Source organism: Aquarana catesbeiana, linkage group LG04 (assembly GCF_042186555.1).
Source record: "Aquarana catesbeiana isolate 2022-GZ linkage group LG04, ASM4218655v1, whole genome shotgun sequence".
NCBI classification, from domain to species: Eukaryota; Metazoa; Chordata; class Amphibia; order Anura; family Ranidae; genus Aquarana; species Aquarana catesbeiana.
In genome coordinates, this window is record NC_133327.1 from 589848062 (window position 1) to 589865042 (window position 16981).

The 16981-nt window shown below is 40.1% G+C and overlaps 1 protein-coding gene across 4 annotated transcripts in view; it reads left to right on the forward strand.

Moving 5' to 3' along the window:
• Positions 1-16523, forward strand: part of RALGAPA2 (Ral GTPase activating protein catalytic subunit alpha 2) — a 604731-nt gene extending 588208 nt beyond the window's left edge. For 3 of the 4 annotated variants that reach the window (XM_073628147.1, XM_073628145.1, XM_073628148.1), the window contains one exon: positions 12784-16523. In XM_073628147.1, the coding sequence (XP_073484248.1) occupies positions 12784-12935 (152 nt within the window). In that variant the 3' untranslated portion in view covers positions 12936-16523. The remainder of the gene's footprint in view (positions 1-12783) is intronic. The other variant, XM_073628149.1, reaches the window with a different exon arrangement.
• Positions 16524-16981: the final 458 nt, after the last annotated feature.

Sequence of the window (16981 nt, forward strand, 5' to 3'; positions counted from 1 at the left end):
CAAGTCAGAAAGGACCTTGCCCATCAATATTCTAGAAATTCAGGCAGTTTGTCTGGCCTCAGAGGCCTGGACGCTCAGATTACGAAACTGTCCTGTCAGGATTCAATCCGACAATACCACGGCTGTGGCCTACATCAATCACCAAGGGGGCACGAGAAGTCAGTGCAGCCCAAAAAGAGGTGAATCATGTTCTATCTTGGGCAGAAAACAACATTCCTTGCCTATCGGCCATTTTCATTCCAGGTATAGAGAATTGGCAGGCGGACTACTTGAGTGGCCAACAATTGTTTCCGAGAGAGTGGTCAGACGCCTTGGTCTTTTCCATGGGATCAGTTTTCGCTGATCTATGCGTTTCCCCCCGGTTCTGCTGCTTCCGCACCTTCTTTGCAGGATCAAGCAGTAAGGGAAGGAGGTGATTTTGGTGGCCCCAGCGTGGCCCAGAAGATCTTGGTTTGCCGAGATCATAAAGATGGCAGTAGGGGACCATTGGACCCTGCCGCTGTGGCCAGACCTTCTCGCACAAGGTCCGGTATTTCATCCTCCCTTACAAACGCTAAATTTAACTGTTTGGCTATTGAAACCCACATTCTAAGGCACCGTGGGTCTCCTTCTGTAGTGTCTACTTTGGCTAATGCTAGGAAGCTGGCCTCCAGATTCATTTACTATAGAGTTTGGAAGGCATATGTCTCCTGGTGTGAATACATGGGTTGGCACCCCAGAAAGTATGTCATAGGTAGGATTCTTGAATTCCTGCAGATGGTATTAAAAATGAAGCTGGCCTTGAGTACTATCAAGGGCCAGGTCTCGGCCTTATCAGTATTGTTTCAACGGCCTCTTGCTTCTCACTGTCTGGTTCGTAAATTTATTCAGGGCATAACGCGGATTAATCCTCCCGTCAGGACACCCCTGAACCCTTGGGATTTGTATTTAGTCTTGTCGGCTTTACAGAAACAGCCTTTTGAGCCTATACGGGATATTCCCTTGGTTCTTTTGACAAGGAAGATAATTTTTTGGTTGCCATATCCTCTACCAGAAGAGTATCAGAATTGGCGGCTCTTTCTTGTAAAAAGCCATATTTGATTATTCATAAGGATAAGGTTGTATTGCGGCCTCATCCTAAATTCCTACCGAAGGTAGTGACAGGTTTTCATTTAAACCAGGATATTGTTCTGCCTTCTTTTTTTTCCAGAACCTCGGTCTGTGGAAGAGAGGTCACTACATTCTCTTGATATAGGGAGAGCGATCAAGGTCTATTTAAAGGTGACCGCTCAGATTCGCAAAACAGTTGTTTTGTTTGTATTGCCAGAAGGTCCTAAAAGAGGACAGGTAGCATCAAAATCTGCTATTTCCAAATGGATTTGTCAAGTGATTGTTCAAGCTCATGGTCTAAAAAGGAAAATTCCTCCTTTTCATGTTAAAGCGCACTCCACCAGGGCTGTTAGTACTTCTTGGGCAGTGCATCACTAGGCCTCCATGGTTAAGATCTGCAAGGTCGCAACTTGGTCTTCAGTCCATACATTTACCAGATTCTATCAAATCGATGTTAAAGGTCATAAGGATATTGCCTTTGGGCAGAGTGTACTGCAGGCTGCAGTATGAGTCCTGTAGTCTCTTAATGCCCTACTTTTTTGTTGTGTCTCCCTCCCTTCAGTTGCCATTGCTATGGGACATCCAACATAGTAACTACTATGGCTGTGTCCCGTGATGTACGATAAGAAAATAGGATTTTTATAACAGCTTACCTGTAAAATCCTTTTCCTTGAAGTACATCACGGGACACAGAGGTCCTTCCCTTCTTTGGTATACACGTGTACTGCTTGGCTACAAAACTGAGGTACTCCCAGTAGTAAGGAGTAGGGAGGGCACTTTTTGTCCATCACCTGAAGGTGGCCTATAACCCACATAGTAACTACTATGGCTCTGTGTCCCGTTATGTACTTAAAAGAAAAGGATTTTACAGGTAAGCTGTTATAAAAATCCTATTATTACTTCTGCTTTTGTTGTCGTTGAAGAGATTTTCCGTCTCAAACAGAGGCTCCAATTGGAGAAAAACTTGATGGGTGTTCTAATATTTTCATACCCTATCCAAAACTAAAAAGTTTTGTGTATAGATACACTTTAACAAACAACTTTATGGAGGAACATGCTGGAAGAAATGTAAGACATGCCAAAAATTAATTTTAGGTAAAGACTGCAAAAAAAAAAAAAAAAATGAAAATCACACTCAAAGAAAATACACAGTGCTTTCCCTTCAATTATTACATACAACCATACCAGTGTACTGCATACATATTGCAATGGCTGATAAAACTCCACTGTGATCTGGTATCATTTTCTATTATTATTATTTGTGCTCTTTGTCCTAAACCTGAAAGAAATTATAGGTAATATTTTGTTGATGTATAGGTCTCCAAAGGGGATATACTCACTTCCTGTCTCAGTGAACCGTCACTGAGAAAGCAGGTAAAGATGATTCTTCCAGGCAGGAAAAAAAACGTATAGAGGTTCTTGCATTTTATTGTCAATTAACCACTTCCTGACTGTATAACTTACATATACAGTGGCAAGGTGGCACTGCTGCACCAGATCATGTACCTAGTACATGATCCAACACTTCCGGGTAGGGGGGCACGCACGCGCACAGTGGGAGCTGATCTGCAAAGCAGGGACAAGGATCCATTTCTTCCCCTATTAAAAGCACCTCCCACACTGAACAAAAACACAGGCTAGGCACACAGTTAACTTTAAACACCCCTGATGTTAACCTCTTTCCAGCCAGTGTCAGTACAGTGACAGTGAATATTTTTAGTACTGATCACTGTATTAGTGTCACTGATAACTAAACAAGTGTCAGTTAAGTGTCCGATTTGTCCCCCACAATATCCCAATCCCACTATAAGTCGCTGATCGCCACCATTACTAGTAAAAAAATTAAAATTCCATAAATATATCCCATAGTTTGTAGATGCTATAACTTTTGCGCAAACCAATCAATATATATACGCTTATTGGGATTTTTTTTTTTAACCAAAAATATGTAGTAGAATACATATTGGCCTAAATTTATAAAGAAATTAGATTTTTTTCAATTTTATTTATTGGATATGTTTTATAGCAGAAAGTAAAAAATATTGTTTTTCTCTGTTTTTAAATTGTCAGTCTAGCGCAAAAAATAAAAAACGCAGTGGTGATCAAATACCACCAAAAGATAGCTCTATTTGTGGGAAAAAAAAAATACATAAATTTTATTTGGGTACAGCATTGCATGGGCATGCAGTTGTCAGCTAAAGTAATGCAGTGCCATATCGCAAAAAATGGCCTGGCAATGAAGGGGGATAAATCTTTTGGTGGTCAAGTGATTAAAAGACATATTGTCACTGATATTTGTGTGCCCATTGGAGAGAGCTACCTTAGTGAAGGTTGCCATCATTCGGGACAGAAAATAAGGGGATATCTCCCCAATGAAGATATAGAAGTAAAATCTTGACAGAGGTTCTGATCCTTTCCCAATCTAGCAAAAAAAAAAAAAAAAAAAAACACACTTTTTGGCTGAGGCTTTACTTAAAGCAGAACTTTATTTTGCTGAGAGGTCACTTTGAAAAACACCCCCCTAGCATTTCTGGCCATGGCCATCTTGAGTAAGGGCAGATGATTCATGTAGCATTTACTTCCTGGAATCCATCTGTTCTTAGCTCAGGCATACACGCAGTAGGGTGTGCTTAGCTGAGAAAACCTCTCCTCCCCTCCTGAATACTTCTGGGATGTATAATAGCATTTTGGCTTAGACCTGGAATCCAGGAACTAACTGAAGAAAAGCAAAAAAAAAAAAGTTTAAAACAAGTGAATATGATATAATTTTCTATCTATTTACTAATGCTAGCAGAATAAGGAATACAAATGGTCAATGTTGATTGAGCAGGTGAAGTTCTGGTTTACATACATTAATTGTTAATCAATTCATTACCTAAAGAATGTGGTTGAAAGCATAATAAATCATTAGGAAAGGTTAATGAGCAGATGAATTGATGTTATAGCTTTGGACTGTATCGGGGTTATGATTTTTTTTTTTTTTTTTTATGTCTGCGATTTCTTAGAACATATAGCAGTTGTATATGTTATAGTTCTACCCAGACTAGGATTTATCAGAAGCCATAATGTAAGGTTACAGTAGTTAATGTTTGGTGAGAAGTGGACACAAATAAAAGTTATGTCTATGTTGATATCAAAGTAACTGGAAACCGGTGTGCCAGATGAAGGTTTGACCAAACAAAGGCAAACTGTGTAGGAGAATCTTGAAGGCAGTTTTTTTTAGGATAATGGCATAATTGCGTTCAGTCAAGTCTTTCCACAATGATCCATTCAGCTCCAACAAATGAACAGAAGGAGGAGTGTTAGTTGCTTTGTGTGTCTATACATACTATGCTGGTTGGACCATATAATAGTCTGGTCTAACAATAAAGCTGTGGGTGGCAGGTAACATCAGTGACCTCAGATTCCTCCATACTGTGGAGTGTTCCAGTAGTTCTAATCAGTGTTGGTATTTCAGTTGTTTTTAAGATTATTGCCCCCCCCACACACACACACACACGCACACCTTTCCCCAAACACCAAAGACAAGTAGATTTTACAAATGGTTTAAAAGCACTAACATGATTGTGGTCCAATCAAATGTCTTTGGCCGGAGGAGACAATGTTTAAAATGCTTATACATAGCTGAAGACTATAACGATCAACTGTTTTTGGGTGAAAAATTCATTGATTGATGTGGTTTGCCGAGCATCTTTGGTTGACTTACTGTAAAAGATCTAAATTCAAAACTTTTTTTTGGTTTTGGAGTGTAGAAGGGTCAAAACTTCTGTCAGGTCATAATTGCTGTTTTTGTTTCAAGTGGGGAGATTCACCCCTATGCCCTGGGGAACATCGTCTCCCACAAATTTACAGTTGTTATCAAAACAGGAGGTGAGGGGAAATCGTTCAAGTGGGGGCACAGCCTGAAAGTAATAACTTTTAGGAGGGGATTTCCACTTCATTTAGAGATGTCCTCCTGCTGCGTTTCAGTATAGAAAGTGAAGGTGACACTAAACAATATCCCTATTCTCCAAAAATCTATACACATCTACTATTTAAAGCATTTGTAAAAGTTTACATTTTTTCCATTAAAATAACAAATGTTATACTTACCTGCTCTGTGCAATGGTTTTGCACAGAGTATCCCTGATCCTTTTCTTTTTGGGTCCCCTGCCGGTGCTCCTCGCCCCTCCCGCCTGCCGGGTACCCCCATAGCAAACCACTTGCTTTGGGGGCACTCATGCATGCTCACTCCCAAGCCACCTCTGTGTGTCTATGAGAGAGACAGAGCATGGCTTGACCCCGCCCCGCTCCCTCCTCTTTCCACACTGGCTATGATTGACAGCAGTAGGAGCCAGTGGCTCCTGCTGCTGTGTCTCAGCCAATGAGGAGAGAGAGATCCGGGAGAGCTTCTGCTCTCCTGCATATCGCTGGATAGGGCTCGGGTGAGTATAAGGGGGGACTGAAAGGAGAGCTGCATACTGAAGGGTTTTTAAAGACCAAAGCCACCTTCTAACTGGCTGTTCAGCAGCAAAAAAAAAAGGAATATTGTTTTAGAAATATAAACCTGGACTTTATTAGGCACCCCAAAGATCACAATAGTGTACAATAAAATAATTTTTGTTATGTAACAATCATAAAAACCACAGTAAACATTGTGTTTCCACATTTTGTCTTCACCAAAGAATAGAGAAGGAGGCTGAGAGGGTACTTTTTTCATGAATAAATATTTGAATAGAATGTTTATTTATTTTAAACTAGAGTTTGGTGTCACTTTAAGGGAAATCTTCTTAACAGGACACATGCAGCAAAAAAAAAAAAAAGTACTTTCATCTAAGCCATGTACAGATTGACCTCCACCTGGAGCACTGGTTGGTGAAATATTTTTTGGACTCTAGTATCACTGCATTACTGTAGTTGAGTGTGTTGATGTTCTGCAGTACTAATTGGTGAGGTATAGGGCCCCTTTTTTTGCCATAGAAAGGAATGACAGCTAAGTTTTCACAACTTGGTTTCAAACATATACAGAAATCTCTGCAATCACAAGCAATTCCTACCTGTGAAAGTGTTCCTTATCATCCAGGAGGTAACCCCTACAAGTTCCAGCTGTCGGAAGCTATTATCACGTTGGTTGCATCCCTTGTAAATGTTGAACCTCGTATAATATTCCTAAATAAGGAAATAAACATCGCATTGGTATCTGGCAACAGATCATTTTATATTTCTTTTATCATGCGAAAACAATTATTGTGAAGATAAATCAAAGCTGCCTCAGATTTGTTGACCAGAGAACAGTCTAAGGAGCTCTGAAGGAGCCTATAGGCACATCATCGAAAGAATCCAGTAATAGTCATCTGTACTGCGAAAAAGTAAACCTAGCCATACACAGAGCAAATTTTATGAGGTTGCACGTGAACTGGACACATTTGAGCTGTGAGTGGCCCTGTTGGCTTACTCCCACCTGACATCCTAAGTTCTGGAAGTTGGTGGAGCTGGGCAGAAAGTTTTGGCCGAACGGTAACTGCACCAGATGTAGCCACTGTTTGGCTATTTTTATAACAGCTGGTGCTGGTTGCCAGATTACAATAGCCAGCAGGAGTGATTTGACCATCCATGTGGTTTAGTGTGGATTGTGATGATTTCTCTTGTTCAGCCCGCAAGAACAAACAGGAGAAATGTTACAATGTATGACCAGTTTTGAATAAATAGGAGGCATTGGATGCTCATGCATTATGTCATCACCAGGCCCATTGTGATGCCTTTATCACACTATAGTCACAATCCTGAACATATTATTTCAAATATACTGGCAGAAATAATGAGCAGTTTCACCACTGGCAAATTTGGTTTTCTTTCATTTGATAAGCCACTACGCTGCCCATTTTTCACAAGAAATGCTAGAACAATTGCATCTTTTTTAATTGTTGCCATTACCCTAAACAACAAAAGAACTAGATGAGCCTGGTAGATTATTGTCAGGAAAAAAATCATCCCCCCAGGCTGGAATTTTCAAGCTAGTAGGAATTTTGTGTCTTGGTACTGAAGTTTGCCATAGGTAATAAAGAATGGTTGGATGTGCTTGCACAATCTGACCATCTCCAAAGTCTTTTTGACCAGTCTCTTCACTAAACAGACATGCTTTATTCACATGAGTAAGATGTGGGAGCAATGGGTTGACAGCCCCAGCAATGGGGAAACCAATGTGGATCATGCAAGATCTTCTAACCTGCCCAATCGCAATGTTTTCCAAAATATGTGTATAAGGCTATCAAGTGTTGCCCCGTGAACACTGAAGAAAGAAAAAGTCATATCAGAAAACAAATAATGTAATGTCTATGAAGGGTAAATATTAATCCATTACAATCATGCATGTATAAAATACTACCCATTCAGGCAGAACTCCAGTCAAATTTGTCTTTTCCCCGTGTAGTGGGGCTGTGCTTGCACTCTATGGGTTAACTGTTCATTTTGTTCTAGGGGAGAGGACAATGGAGATATAGATACTTGACTCCCTGACCATCCCCCGCAAAAGACTGGTCCAGCACCCCCACGCTCCAGCAGTCTTGAAAATGGACTGTTCCTGATGTCAGCACACTCTATAGACAAGAACAGTCCACCTGGACCGTGGGGGAGAGCGGTTTTCTGGAGGATCGGTGGATCAGGTGAGTATGAACTTTGTGCTCACCCCTAAGAAAAACGAGCAGTTGACCCATGCAGCACGGATACAGCCCCACTGCATGGGGAAAATGTGCCTGGAGTTGGACTTTCAGGAATTGAACTCTCACCTAATCTCCATTGAAATGTATGCCTTGATTGGCTTTTTAGACCTTAGACCTGTTGTACTAGCAAGATGCAGTATTTTAAATCGAAAACTCGCATTAGTATGCTGCAGCTCAAAAATTCCAAGGCATGGACTTCATTGTCACCTCCATCCATCAGACAGAACAGGGGAGAAGTGAGGTTTTTACACTGCACTTGTTTGTGGCATTGGCTCATGATTTGAAGATAATGCAGACAGATAGTAAGTGATGAAATTAAATTCCCTTTTACCTCGCTGCCCAGGGAGACCGCGCACAGAGAAAGCAACTACAGTCCTCGATTGCAACAGACATTGCTGAATTCCTTGGTGCATCTTTCTAATTGTATTGGGGAAGATTTGTTATACACAGGCTTTAATTTTATTCATTTTCTGGTGTGTTTAATAGCCGCATCCTCATCTGGTCCCATTCAGACAAGCTATTTTGTTGTGACCTTCAGTCATCTTCCTCTTCAGGGAATAATTGCATTGCAAGTTAATGTTTAAAATATCAGCATGTGAGCTGAAGGAAGCCGCTGCTGGCTCAGCCTGCTATTTGCCCTGCTATAGCATGTTATCGTCTTGCTGGTTTTGTTGTATAATTTTTGCTTTATTTGGGTTTTAGGGGTGAGGTAAACAAAGCTGTCATCCTGTCACCTTGTCTGCCTCCCTTTATTAATGCCCTTTTCCCATCTTCTATGAACACAGAGTTCTGCAGCAATTGCCAGATGAAACTCAGGTGATTAACATACCCAGAAAGCATGGCACTGCTTAGCATAGCATAAATGAATCACATGGCAGAAAGGTGATACATTTCATTTATGGAGCATGTATCACTTTGCACTGTTTAATTTAACGTAATGTACATACATTGTTTAAGCTGAACTGCTGGCATAAACCAAACTGCACAGTTGAACTACATCTTTACCTAATTTATTCTGTTCAACCAGTCTTGTGGTCCAAGCACCCCTGCTGGACTTGTTTACATGAAGGCAACCTGGAAGGGAACCATGGAGGCTGCTGCTGCTTACCTCCAATTCTAAAAATGCTTTACTGCTTCTCTGCATTTTTGTATTGAACAAAATCCCATTCGTCTGCTTCCTCCACCAACTCTGGTGGAAGGAACAGTTATCAGACATTCTACAACAATAATGCTGTTGAGATTAGCAGCCTGTCCATGGCAGTCCTTTTGGTTGAGGGATTGCCTGTGTAGCAGCTGCAATCATTATTGCACCTTGTGTGGTTTGGGTCACATTTTTGTATACAGTGCTTAGACTGCTGAGAATTCGGAGAGATTACATAACTCGCATAAGGTGTAAAATTTACCACTGTTCATATCTGGAAAAATTCTCAAAATAGAATATTACTTTTCTGCCAAAAGAAAAATATGTTACTTGTACCTCATTTACTGCACAGGGAAAATTAAAAGGGCACTCTACCCAAAGATGAGATTTCAGCATTGGGTATAACCACTTAAAGTGGATGTAAACCCTCACATATACCCAGTGAAGTGAACAGCCTCAGATGATACATAGAGATTAAACAAATCTCCCTACATAAGTTTTACATGTATATCTGCTGTCTTCAGTTTTATATACTGTTTAGAAAGCGCACATCATGTTAGGAAATGTTCTCTTCCTGGTTACCACTGCAGTGAAGCCTGGGCATAGAGCCAAGACAGCTGATTGGAGGAAAGGTACACACCCCCTCTCAGGTCTGTTCCTTGAATCATTCAGCTCTGTGCTAATCTATTTATAGCATCCACTCCAACACAAAACTCCAGCTGCTTTTATCGGGGCAGGAGATGGCTATGGGACATAGTGCTTTGAAGAGAGATGACAAAACACTGCAGATATATGTGCCCAACTCAAATTTAATGAATCGGGTTTACATCCACTGTAACCACTTCAGCCCCAGAAGGTTTTACCCACTTCCTGACCAAGCCATTTTTTTGTGATACGGCACTGCTTCGCTTTAACTGACAATTGCGCGATCATGTGACGCTGTACCCAAATAAAAACATTTTTTTCCCACAAATAGAGCTTTCTTTAAGTGGTATTTGATCACCTCTGCGGTTTTTATTTTTTGCGCTTTAAACAAAAAAAGACAGACAATTTTGGGGAAAATTTTTTTTTTTTTTTACTTTCTGCTATAATACATATCCATTTCATCATTTCCACTTCATCAGTTTAGACCAATATGTATTCTGCTACATGTTTTTGTTAAAAAAAAAATCCCAATAAGCGCATATTGATTGGTTTGCGCAAAAGTTATAGCGTCTACAAACTACGGATAGATTTAGGGACTGTTTATTTTTACTGGTAATGGTGACGATCTGCGAATTTTAGGGGAACTGCGACATTGCGGCGGACAAATCTGACCCTAGGGGACACTTTTTGGGGACCAGTGAAACCAATAAAGTGATCAGTGCTAAAAAAAAATGCACTGATCCCTGTATAAATGACACTGGCAGGGAAGGGGTTAACACTAGGGGGCAATCAAGAGGTTAAATGTGTTCCCTGGGAGGTGTTTCTAACTGTGGGGGGGAGTGGATTCACTGGAGGAAAAAAGAGATTGTGATTCAGCTTAGCTGAAACACAATCTCTCACTTTTCCTCCCTGACAGATCAGCGGTGTGCTTTGTTTTCATTGGCACACCGCTGCTCCATCACTCCACAGAACGATCGGCGGGTCGCAGCGGCCATCGTGGCCACCTGACCCGCTGATTGGCTCCCGCCGTGTCCAATCACAGCAGGAGCGGCACACCCCCCCCCCTCTAAACCGCATGCATGAAATCACGTACATGTACATGAATTTGCAAACCTGGGCCGCCCTGCTGCAGTAAATGTACGTGGGGCGGTCCGGTAGCGATTAAAGACCAGGCCTATGCTGACACTTTTTGTTTACAAGTAAAAAGCTTTTTTTTCGCTAAAAAATTACTTGGAATGCCAAAACATTATCTATAGATATCTATATATATATAAATATATAATTATTTTTTATCCTTGGGATAAGGGTTTTACAAAAATGAGCAAAAGTTGACTATTGTAAGTACAGTTAAATGGTTCGTCTCAACCCTCTAACTAAAACTTTGTCTGGACAGCTTGATCTGTTAACCACTTGCTGACCGCCCTATAGCAGTTTTACTGCTACAGGATGGCAGCTGTGTGCTGGATCACGTATATATATGTATATATACATGATCTAACTCTTCTGGGTAGCGGACGCGAATGCGCACCGCCGGCGGTTTGCTCTCGCTGTGATTATACACAGCGGAAGCCGATCAACAGGTACCGGAGACTCGATGTCTGCCGGCACCCGCTGATCATTCGGTACACAGGCAGAACGCCATTCTGCCTATGTAAACATAATGCAAAGCAGGAATGTGGATCTGTGCCTTCCCCTAGTAAAAGCACCCCCCCACACAGTAAAAGAACACTGGCTAGGCACACAGTTAACCCTTTTATTGCCCCTGATGTTAACCCCCTATCCAGCCAGTGTCATAAGTACAGTGAATGCATATTTTTAGCACTGATCACTGTATTAGTGTCACTGGTTCCCAAAAAAGTGTCAGTTAGTGTCCGATTTGCCTGCCACAATATTGCAGTCCCGCTATAAGTCGCTGATCGCCACCATTACTAGTAAAAATAAATAAATAAAAATTCCATAAATGTATCCCATAGTTTGTAGACGCTAAAACTTTTGCGCAAAACAATCAATATATGCTTATTGTGATTTATTTTTACCAAAATTATGTAGCAGAATACATTTTGGCTTAAATTTATAGAGACATTTAATTTTGTTTTTGGATATGATTTATAGCAGAAAGTAAAAAAAAAATGTTTTTCAAAATTGTCTTTTTTTTTGTTTATAGCACAAAAAAAAAAAAAAAAAGCACGGAGGTGATCAAATACCACTAAAAAGATCCATTTGTGGGGGGGGGGGGACATCAATTTTATCGCATGACCACGCAATTGTCAGTTAAAATAACGCAGTGTTTTATTGCAAAAAATGGCCTTACATAACAGACTTACAGACTGGATCTCTGGGTAAAAAAAGGTATAAGGCCCCTTTCACACAAACATTCCAAACAGGTCTGCCTGTCGGCTTTTCTAACGGACCCAATTAGAACCTCCATTGTCCTCTATGGAGCGGCGGGTGTAAACATACATATGTTTGTTTGCACCTGCTGACATTCAATATCGTCCGATCTGTTCCGCTTACTGTCCAGCGGATTGGATGGCAGTCAGGTGTAAACGGACAGGCGGTCCATTTACATCCAACTGCCCATAGAGGAGATTGGGTTGTGTTTGCATCCGCTCTGCATAAGCAAAGCAAACAGGGACCTATCATCTGCCTGCTCAGCAGAGATCAGTGGTCAGATTCCCTGCTGAGCAAGTGGATCGCAGGCGGAGAAACTAATGCAGCCACCACATCTAAGAAAACTCGTAAGCTGCATAATAATACATTTTTGGTGGTTAATACCACTAAAACTCTCCAGCATTTGCCAAATCTGAAAAAAAAAATGTTTATCTGATATGGACAATAAGAACAGTTCTTTCTTCAGATATTTAAAAAGTCAGTGAGTCATAAGAAATAAATGCATTCTCAATGGTGACTCATTCCTTAAATCGACAAAAGCTGTACCAGTGTTTCTCTGTACGACAAATATATGGACAGCTTTGGAGGACTGTTAGCAGTGACCTCCGAAGCATTGCATTAGTCTGAAAGAATGTCTAACATTAGAGGGCCTTTACATATGAATTTCTATTAAATAGCATCACTCGTGCGAACTATGTGCGATCATGTTTCCAATTTCCGTGTAAAGCTGTTGGATTTGTCATTTATCTGTCAGGACCTGTTCTCCTCTTTACTTGAGAATCTTATTAACGTACTCCCTGACTCTGCTTTTCCTTCTAGGTCTCCCATCAAGCACCAGTTCCGATCTGTCAACGAATACAGGAGCAGAGCCGGCGGAACCTACATCTCCAACACTAACACGTGCCACCAAAAGCAAAGTCTCGGGAAAGCTTCGTCGCTCTGCCAGTGCTGTCAGCAAATCTTCCAATTGAAGCACTTTTTTTTTTTTTTTTTTTTTTTATATGAACTCTAGTACAGAGCTGTTTTTAATCTAAAGAAAAAAATATTGAAAATATAAATATAACTTTGCACCTGTGAATAGAACTTTTTAAGCCGTGCAATGTTGTAATGTGTGTCTAGCGGGGCAGGACCCCCTGGGTAGGTTATTAGTAAGTTATCCACTAGGCACTAAGACATGATGCAACTCTGGTTGTAACACTGATGATGGCAAGAGGATTGTCTGACGAAGCGTAATGATGCAACAGCACCAAATGACAAGGGACCACGTAACCGGCATGCCAGAATCACAACAATCCCTGCAAGAGTCTTAAGTGACATGGATTTCATTGCCTCATTCTAAAGGCTGTTTGTGTAACACTTTCACTGCTGCAATGTTTTCTGATACCAGGAAAGACAACTTAGAGCAGTGGTGCACTGTGTGTCTTCAGAAGCGTATGCAAGCTACAATTACCTACCTGCTTGACAGACGTTCCATGGAGAGCCTACTGCAACTTGCTCCCGTGGGAACATGGCCTTAAAATGTGAATTTTTCCACATATTATTTTAACAGCCTGAAATAATACATCCTTAAAAACAGCTTGTTTTGTTATAATAATGCAGGCTGTTTTCTTTTGGGGCCCTTTTGAGGCTGATTTATAAAAACTAGAGGTATGTAAAACTAGAGTGATGGCCATTGCAGCCAATTGGGGGAATGCTTTTGTTTTCTAATTTGCACTAGAAAAAATGTCAGACGGAATCTGATTGGTTGCAGTGGTCAGTGATCTCCTGAGCAGGACATCAATTTCATCAGGTGTGTGTATGCAACAATTTAGCTTTGTACACTTTTTCAGCCCTGGGCATCCTGGAGCCCTCAGCTGAGGTTATATACACATGCCAGACACCACAATTTGGCACTTTTGTGTATGTGGCCCATGTTTTTATAAATATGCCCCTTTGAATAGATCTGATATACCTTGATCCTTAATATGCCATAGTTCATACTTTATTTTGAAAGGTTCAGGATTATTGTTGTACAGATCCTTTTTAACTGTTTTATTTCTGACCAACCTTTACCAGGCTTTTTTTTTTTCTGAAGACTGAGGTGTTTAATGTTCATGTTTAATTGTTCTTGCTGTTGCCTGTGTAGTTGATGCTACTTATTTTCTGTGGTCTTTTCCTGATATTTAAAGTCAGTCATTCTAATTAGCAGTTGAGAAGTTTTTGCTGTGATTTCCTTTATGTTCCAATAGATGAAGTAGAGAAAATGCACAAGAAAATGCACATGTGGGCACTTCTGTTTTTTTATGTTGTTCCTTTTTATGTGTCAGTTGATTTTTGCACTAATTTGATTGCTCATTTAAAGAGTGCCTGTCACTCGTCAGCTGGAAGCAGTGATCTTGAGGCTTGATAAAACTTCCAGCCAGTTTTCATCTAAGATTTATTTAAATGTGTGGAGCCTACAAAATGAGGTTTTATAGAATGTGGGTAACAGGTTCACTTCATTTTATATATATATATATATATATATATATATATATATGTGTGTGTGTGTATTTTTTAATTTGTTAAGGGTTGTACCAATAAAGTTTTTGTGTATATGTGTGTATATATATATATATATATATATATATATATATATATATATATTGTTAATTACACTGAGAATTTTTTTTTTTACTTGTGCTAAGTGAAGAGTTGAAGTTGGACTCCAGTAGCAACTGAAAAGCATTAGGCAGTGTGTGTCCCCAGGCTATATCAACAGATGTCTTCACAGAGATGGCCTGCTACTGTTCTAGGCCTTGCAAACATTCATTCTGCCTGAATTTTTGTCTCCCGCTTGTGTGTGGCAAGTCAGCTTCAGATTAATAGTAATTCTGTCATTTGCATATCAGAGATAGGATTGCATTAGTTTAATAATTACTTGTAATGGGAAATTGGGTTTTCTTACTCTCTAATAATGAAGGATATTTTTTTACTGTTAAAAACCTTTAAATTACCTTTATTGTAAAAGCCTACAAAATTACGTAAATATGAGAATTTGATAGAAAGCCCTTCAAGTTGATATCCATAGGAAACACATTCTGTCTAATAGTGCATTTGTTTTGGTACAACATTTATACTTGGCTTCACCTTCATTGCAGACCTCTTTCTGGATTTACTAGTTGACTGGTTGTCATGTTGATCCAGTGGCTTTACTACTTTCTGAGCTCCAAACCCAGAACAAGAATGTTGTTTAGAAGTTCTGTCACTTTACTTTTTTCAGGGGAAGTGACTGAGTCTCTTACTAGCCCTTCCCCTTAGCCCATTTATACTCTACTTCCTCCATCACAGCCACCACAAAATATCCTGAGCTTCAGGCTATGGAGGTGCATGTAATCTCCACCCATATTACGTTCCTCGGAGTGTAAACTCCATTATGGTCTGACACACAGCTCATCCAAAGTATTTTGTGAAGGCTGCAATGAACGAATGCAGTGGGAGAAAGGACTTGTGGCAGAGAGTGGCCTTTAAAAAGCTGAAATAAGAAAGAGCAGAGCCAGGCAGCTAACATTTTCAGAAGTAGGTCAGCAATGGCCTTTGTATTTCAGATTTCCTTTCAGGCAGCTATTTTTGGGGCTGAATCAGATATGACCTATCATTAGTGTACCAGAGCCAAATAAAACAAGGATATTTGTGGGCATCTGATAAAAAGCTTTGCATGCACCACCACCCTTGATGTGTAGTACAGTTTTTCTCACACATCGGTCATTTACAGCAGCTTCTAGATTTTCCTTTATTTAGATAACTAGAGAAATCTGTAGCTGTCAATTAAACTTAAAGTATTAATGATTGAAGGTAAAGTGCATGTACGCCTTCCTGATGTACATGCGAAGCACTCTAATCTGCTTTTGAGTGAATAAGGTAGGCAGCTATAATACCATGGCATGTCATCTGTTGTCTTAACTGAGCTATTTCTCCACCCATACCAACAGATCATGAAAGATGATGGTGTTGATGTCGTAGAGGAGAAAAGTGAAATACAGGAGAAGAGAAGACTGAATCTCTGGGGAAAGTGTCAGGAAGATAACTTAATGTCTTACCAGAAAGTCCTATGGTGACATACTTTCACCTTACTTATGATCCCATTAATTATTATGTTTTGGCTACATCTACACTCATGACTTGCCCTCTTTAGACTCAATCACGGTATTGGACCCTGGGCCCTGTCCAGTTTCCAGCACTCAATAAGCACAGCAACATTTATAGTTACATTCCTGCAGCCTGTGCACTTATGAGGGTAAGTGATGTCACTAAAACCTAGCAGAAAGGTTGTTTTCTAATAAGTATTTCAAAATGGCAGCATCTTACATGAATAGGATGAAAGCTCCCATAGTCGTTGGGGTTTAGGCCTAGGAATCAGTTCGTGGTTTAATGTTCAGTCAATACTGCATGTAAAATATTCTGGAATACAGTGAACAATTGTATAAATAAGCATAATTTGAGTTTCACTGTAATTTATTTGCACTGAGCAGTGAAAGGGTTACACAAGGTTCAGTAATAGTTTGGGCTCTTCGTCTGTCAGAGTTATGCAGCTAAGATTTCCACTCAGGGTGATGTGAAGGAGAGGGATTTAAGCAATTTGACTGTCGCTTCCTCTGGAATTATACAGGTGATGCCAGTAAATATGAGTCAGTGTAAAATTACGGATCACATTCATCTTGCCTGCCACTGTTAAGGTCTGTTTTAGAAGCTGTCAGTCTTTTTATTCAGTTCATAACACCCAGTCCTTACCTAAATGTAAACTACATTGTAAAAAAAAAAAAAGAATTCTAATGGACCAGAATGAGGTTTGTTTCTTAATATATTGTTTGTACTCTATCTTCAATTACTAGGAATGAACAGGGTCTTTTTTTGTTCCTGTGGATTGTATGTGAACATGATATTCTAGGCTTTAAGGCCTGTTCTGTGTTTAGGCCTCCTTCTCACAGGCCATCTTCTTCTTACTTAGGAAGGTGCTTGAGTGTGGATAATCAGTTTTGGATGTTTTGTTGAGTTCTAT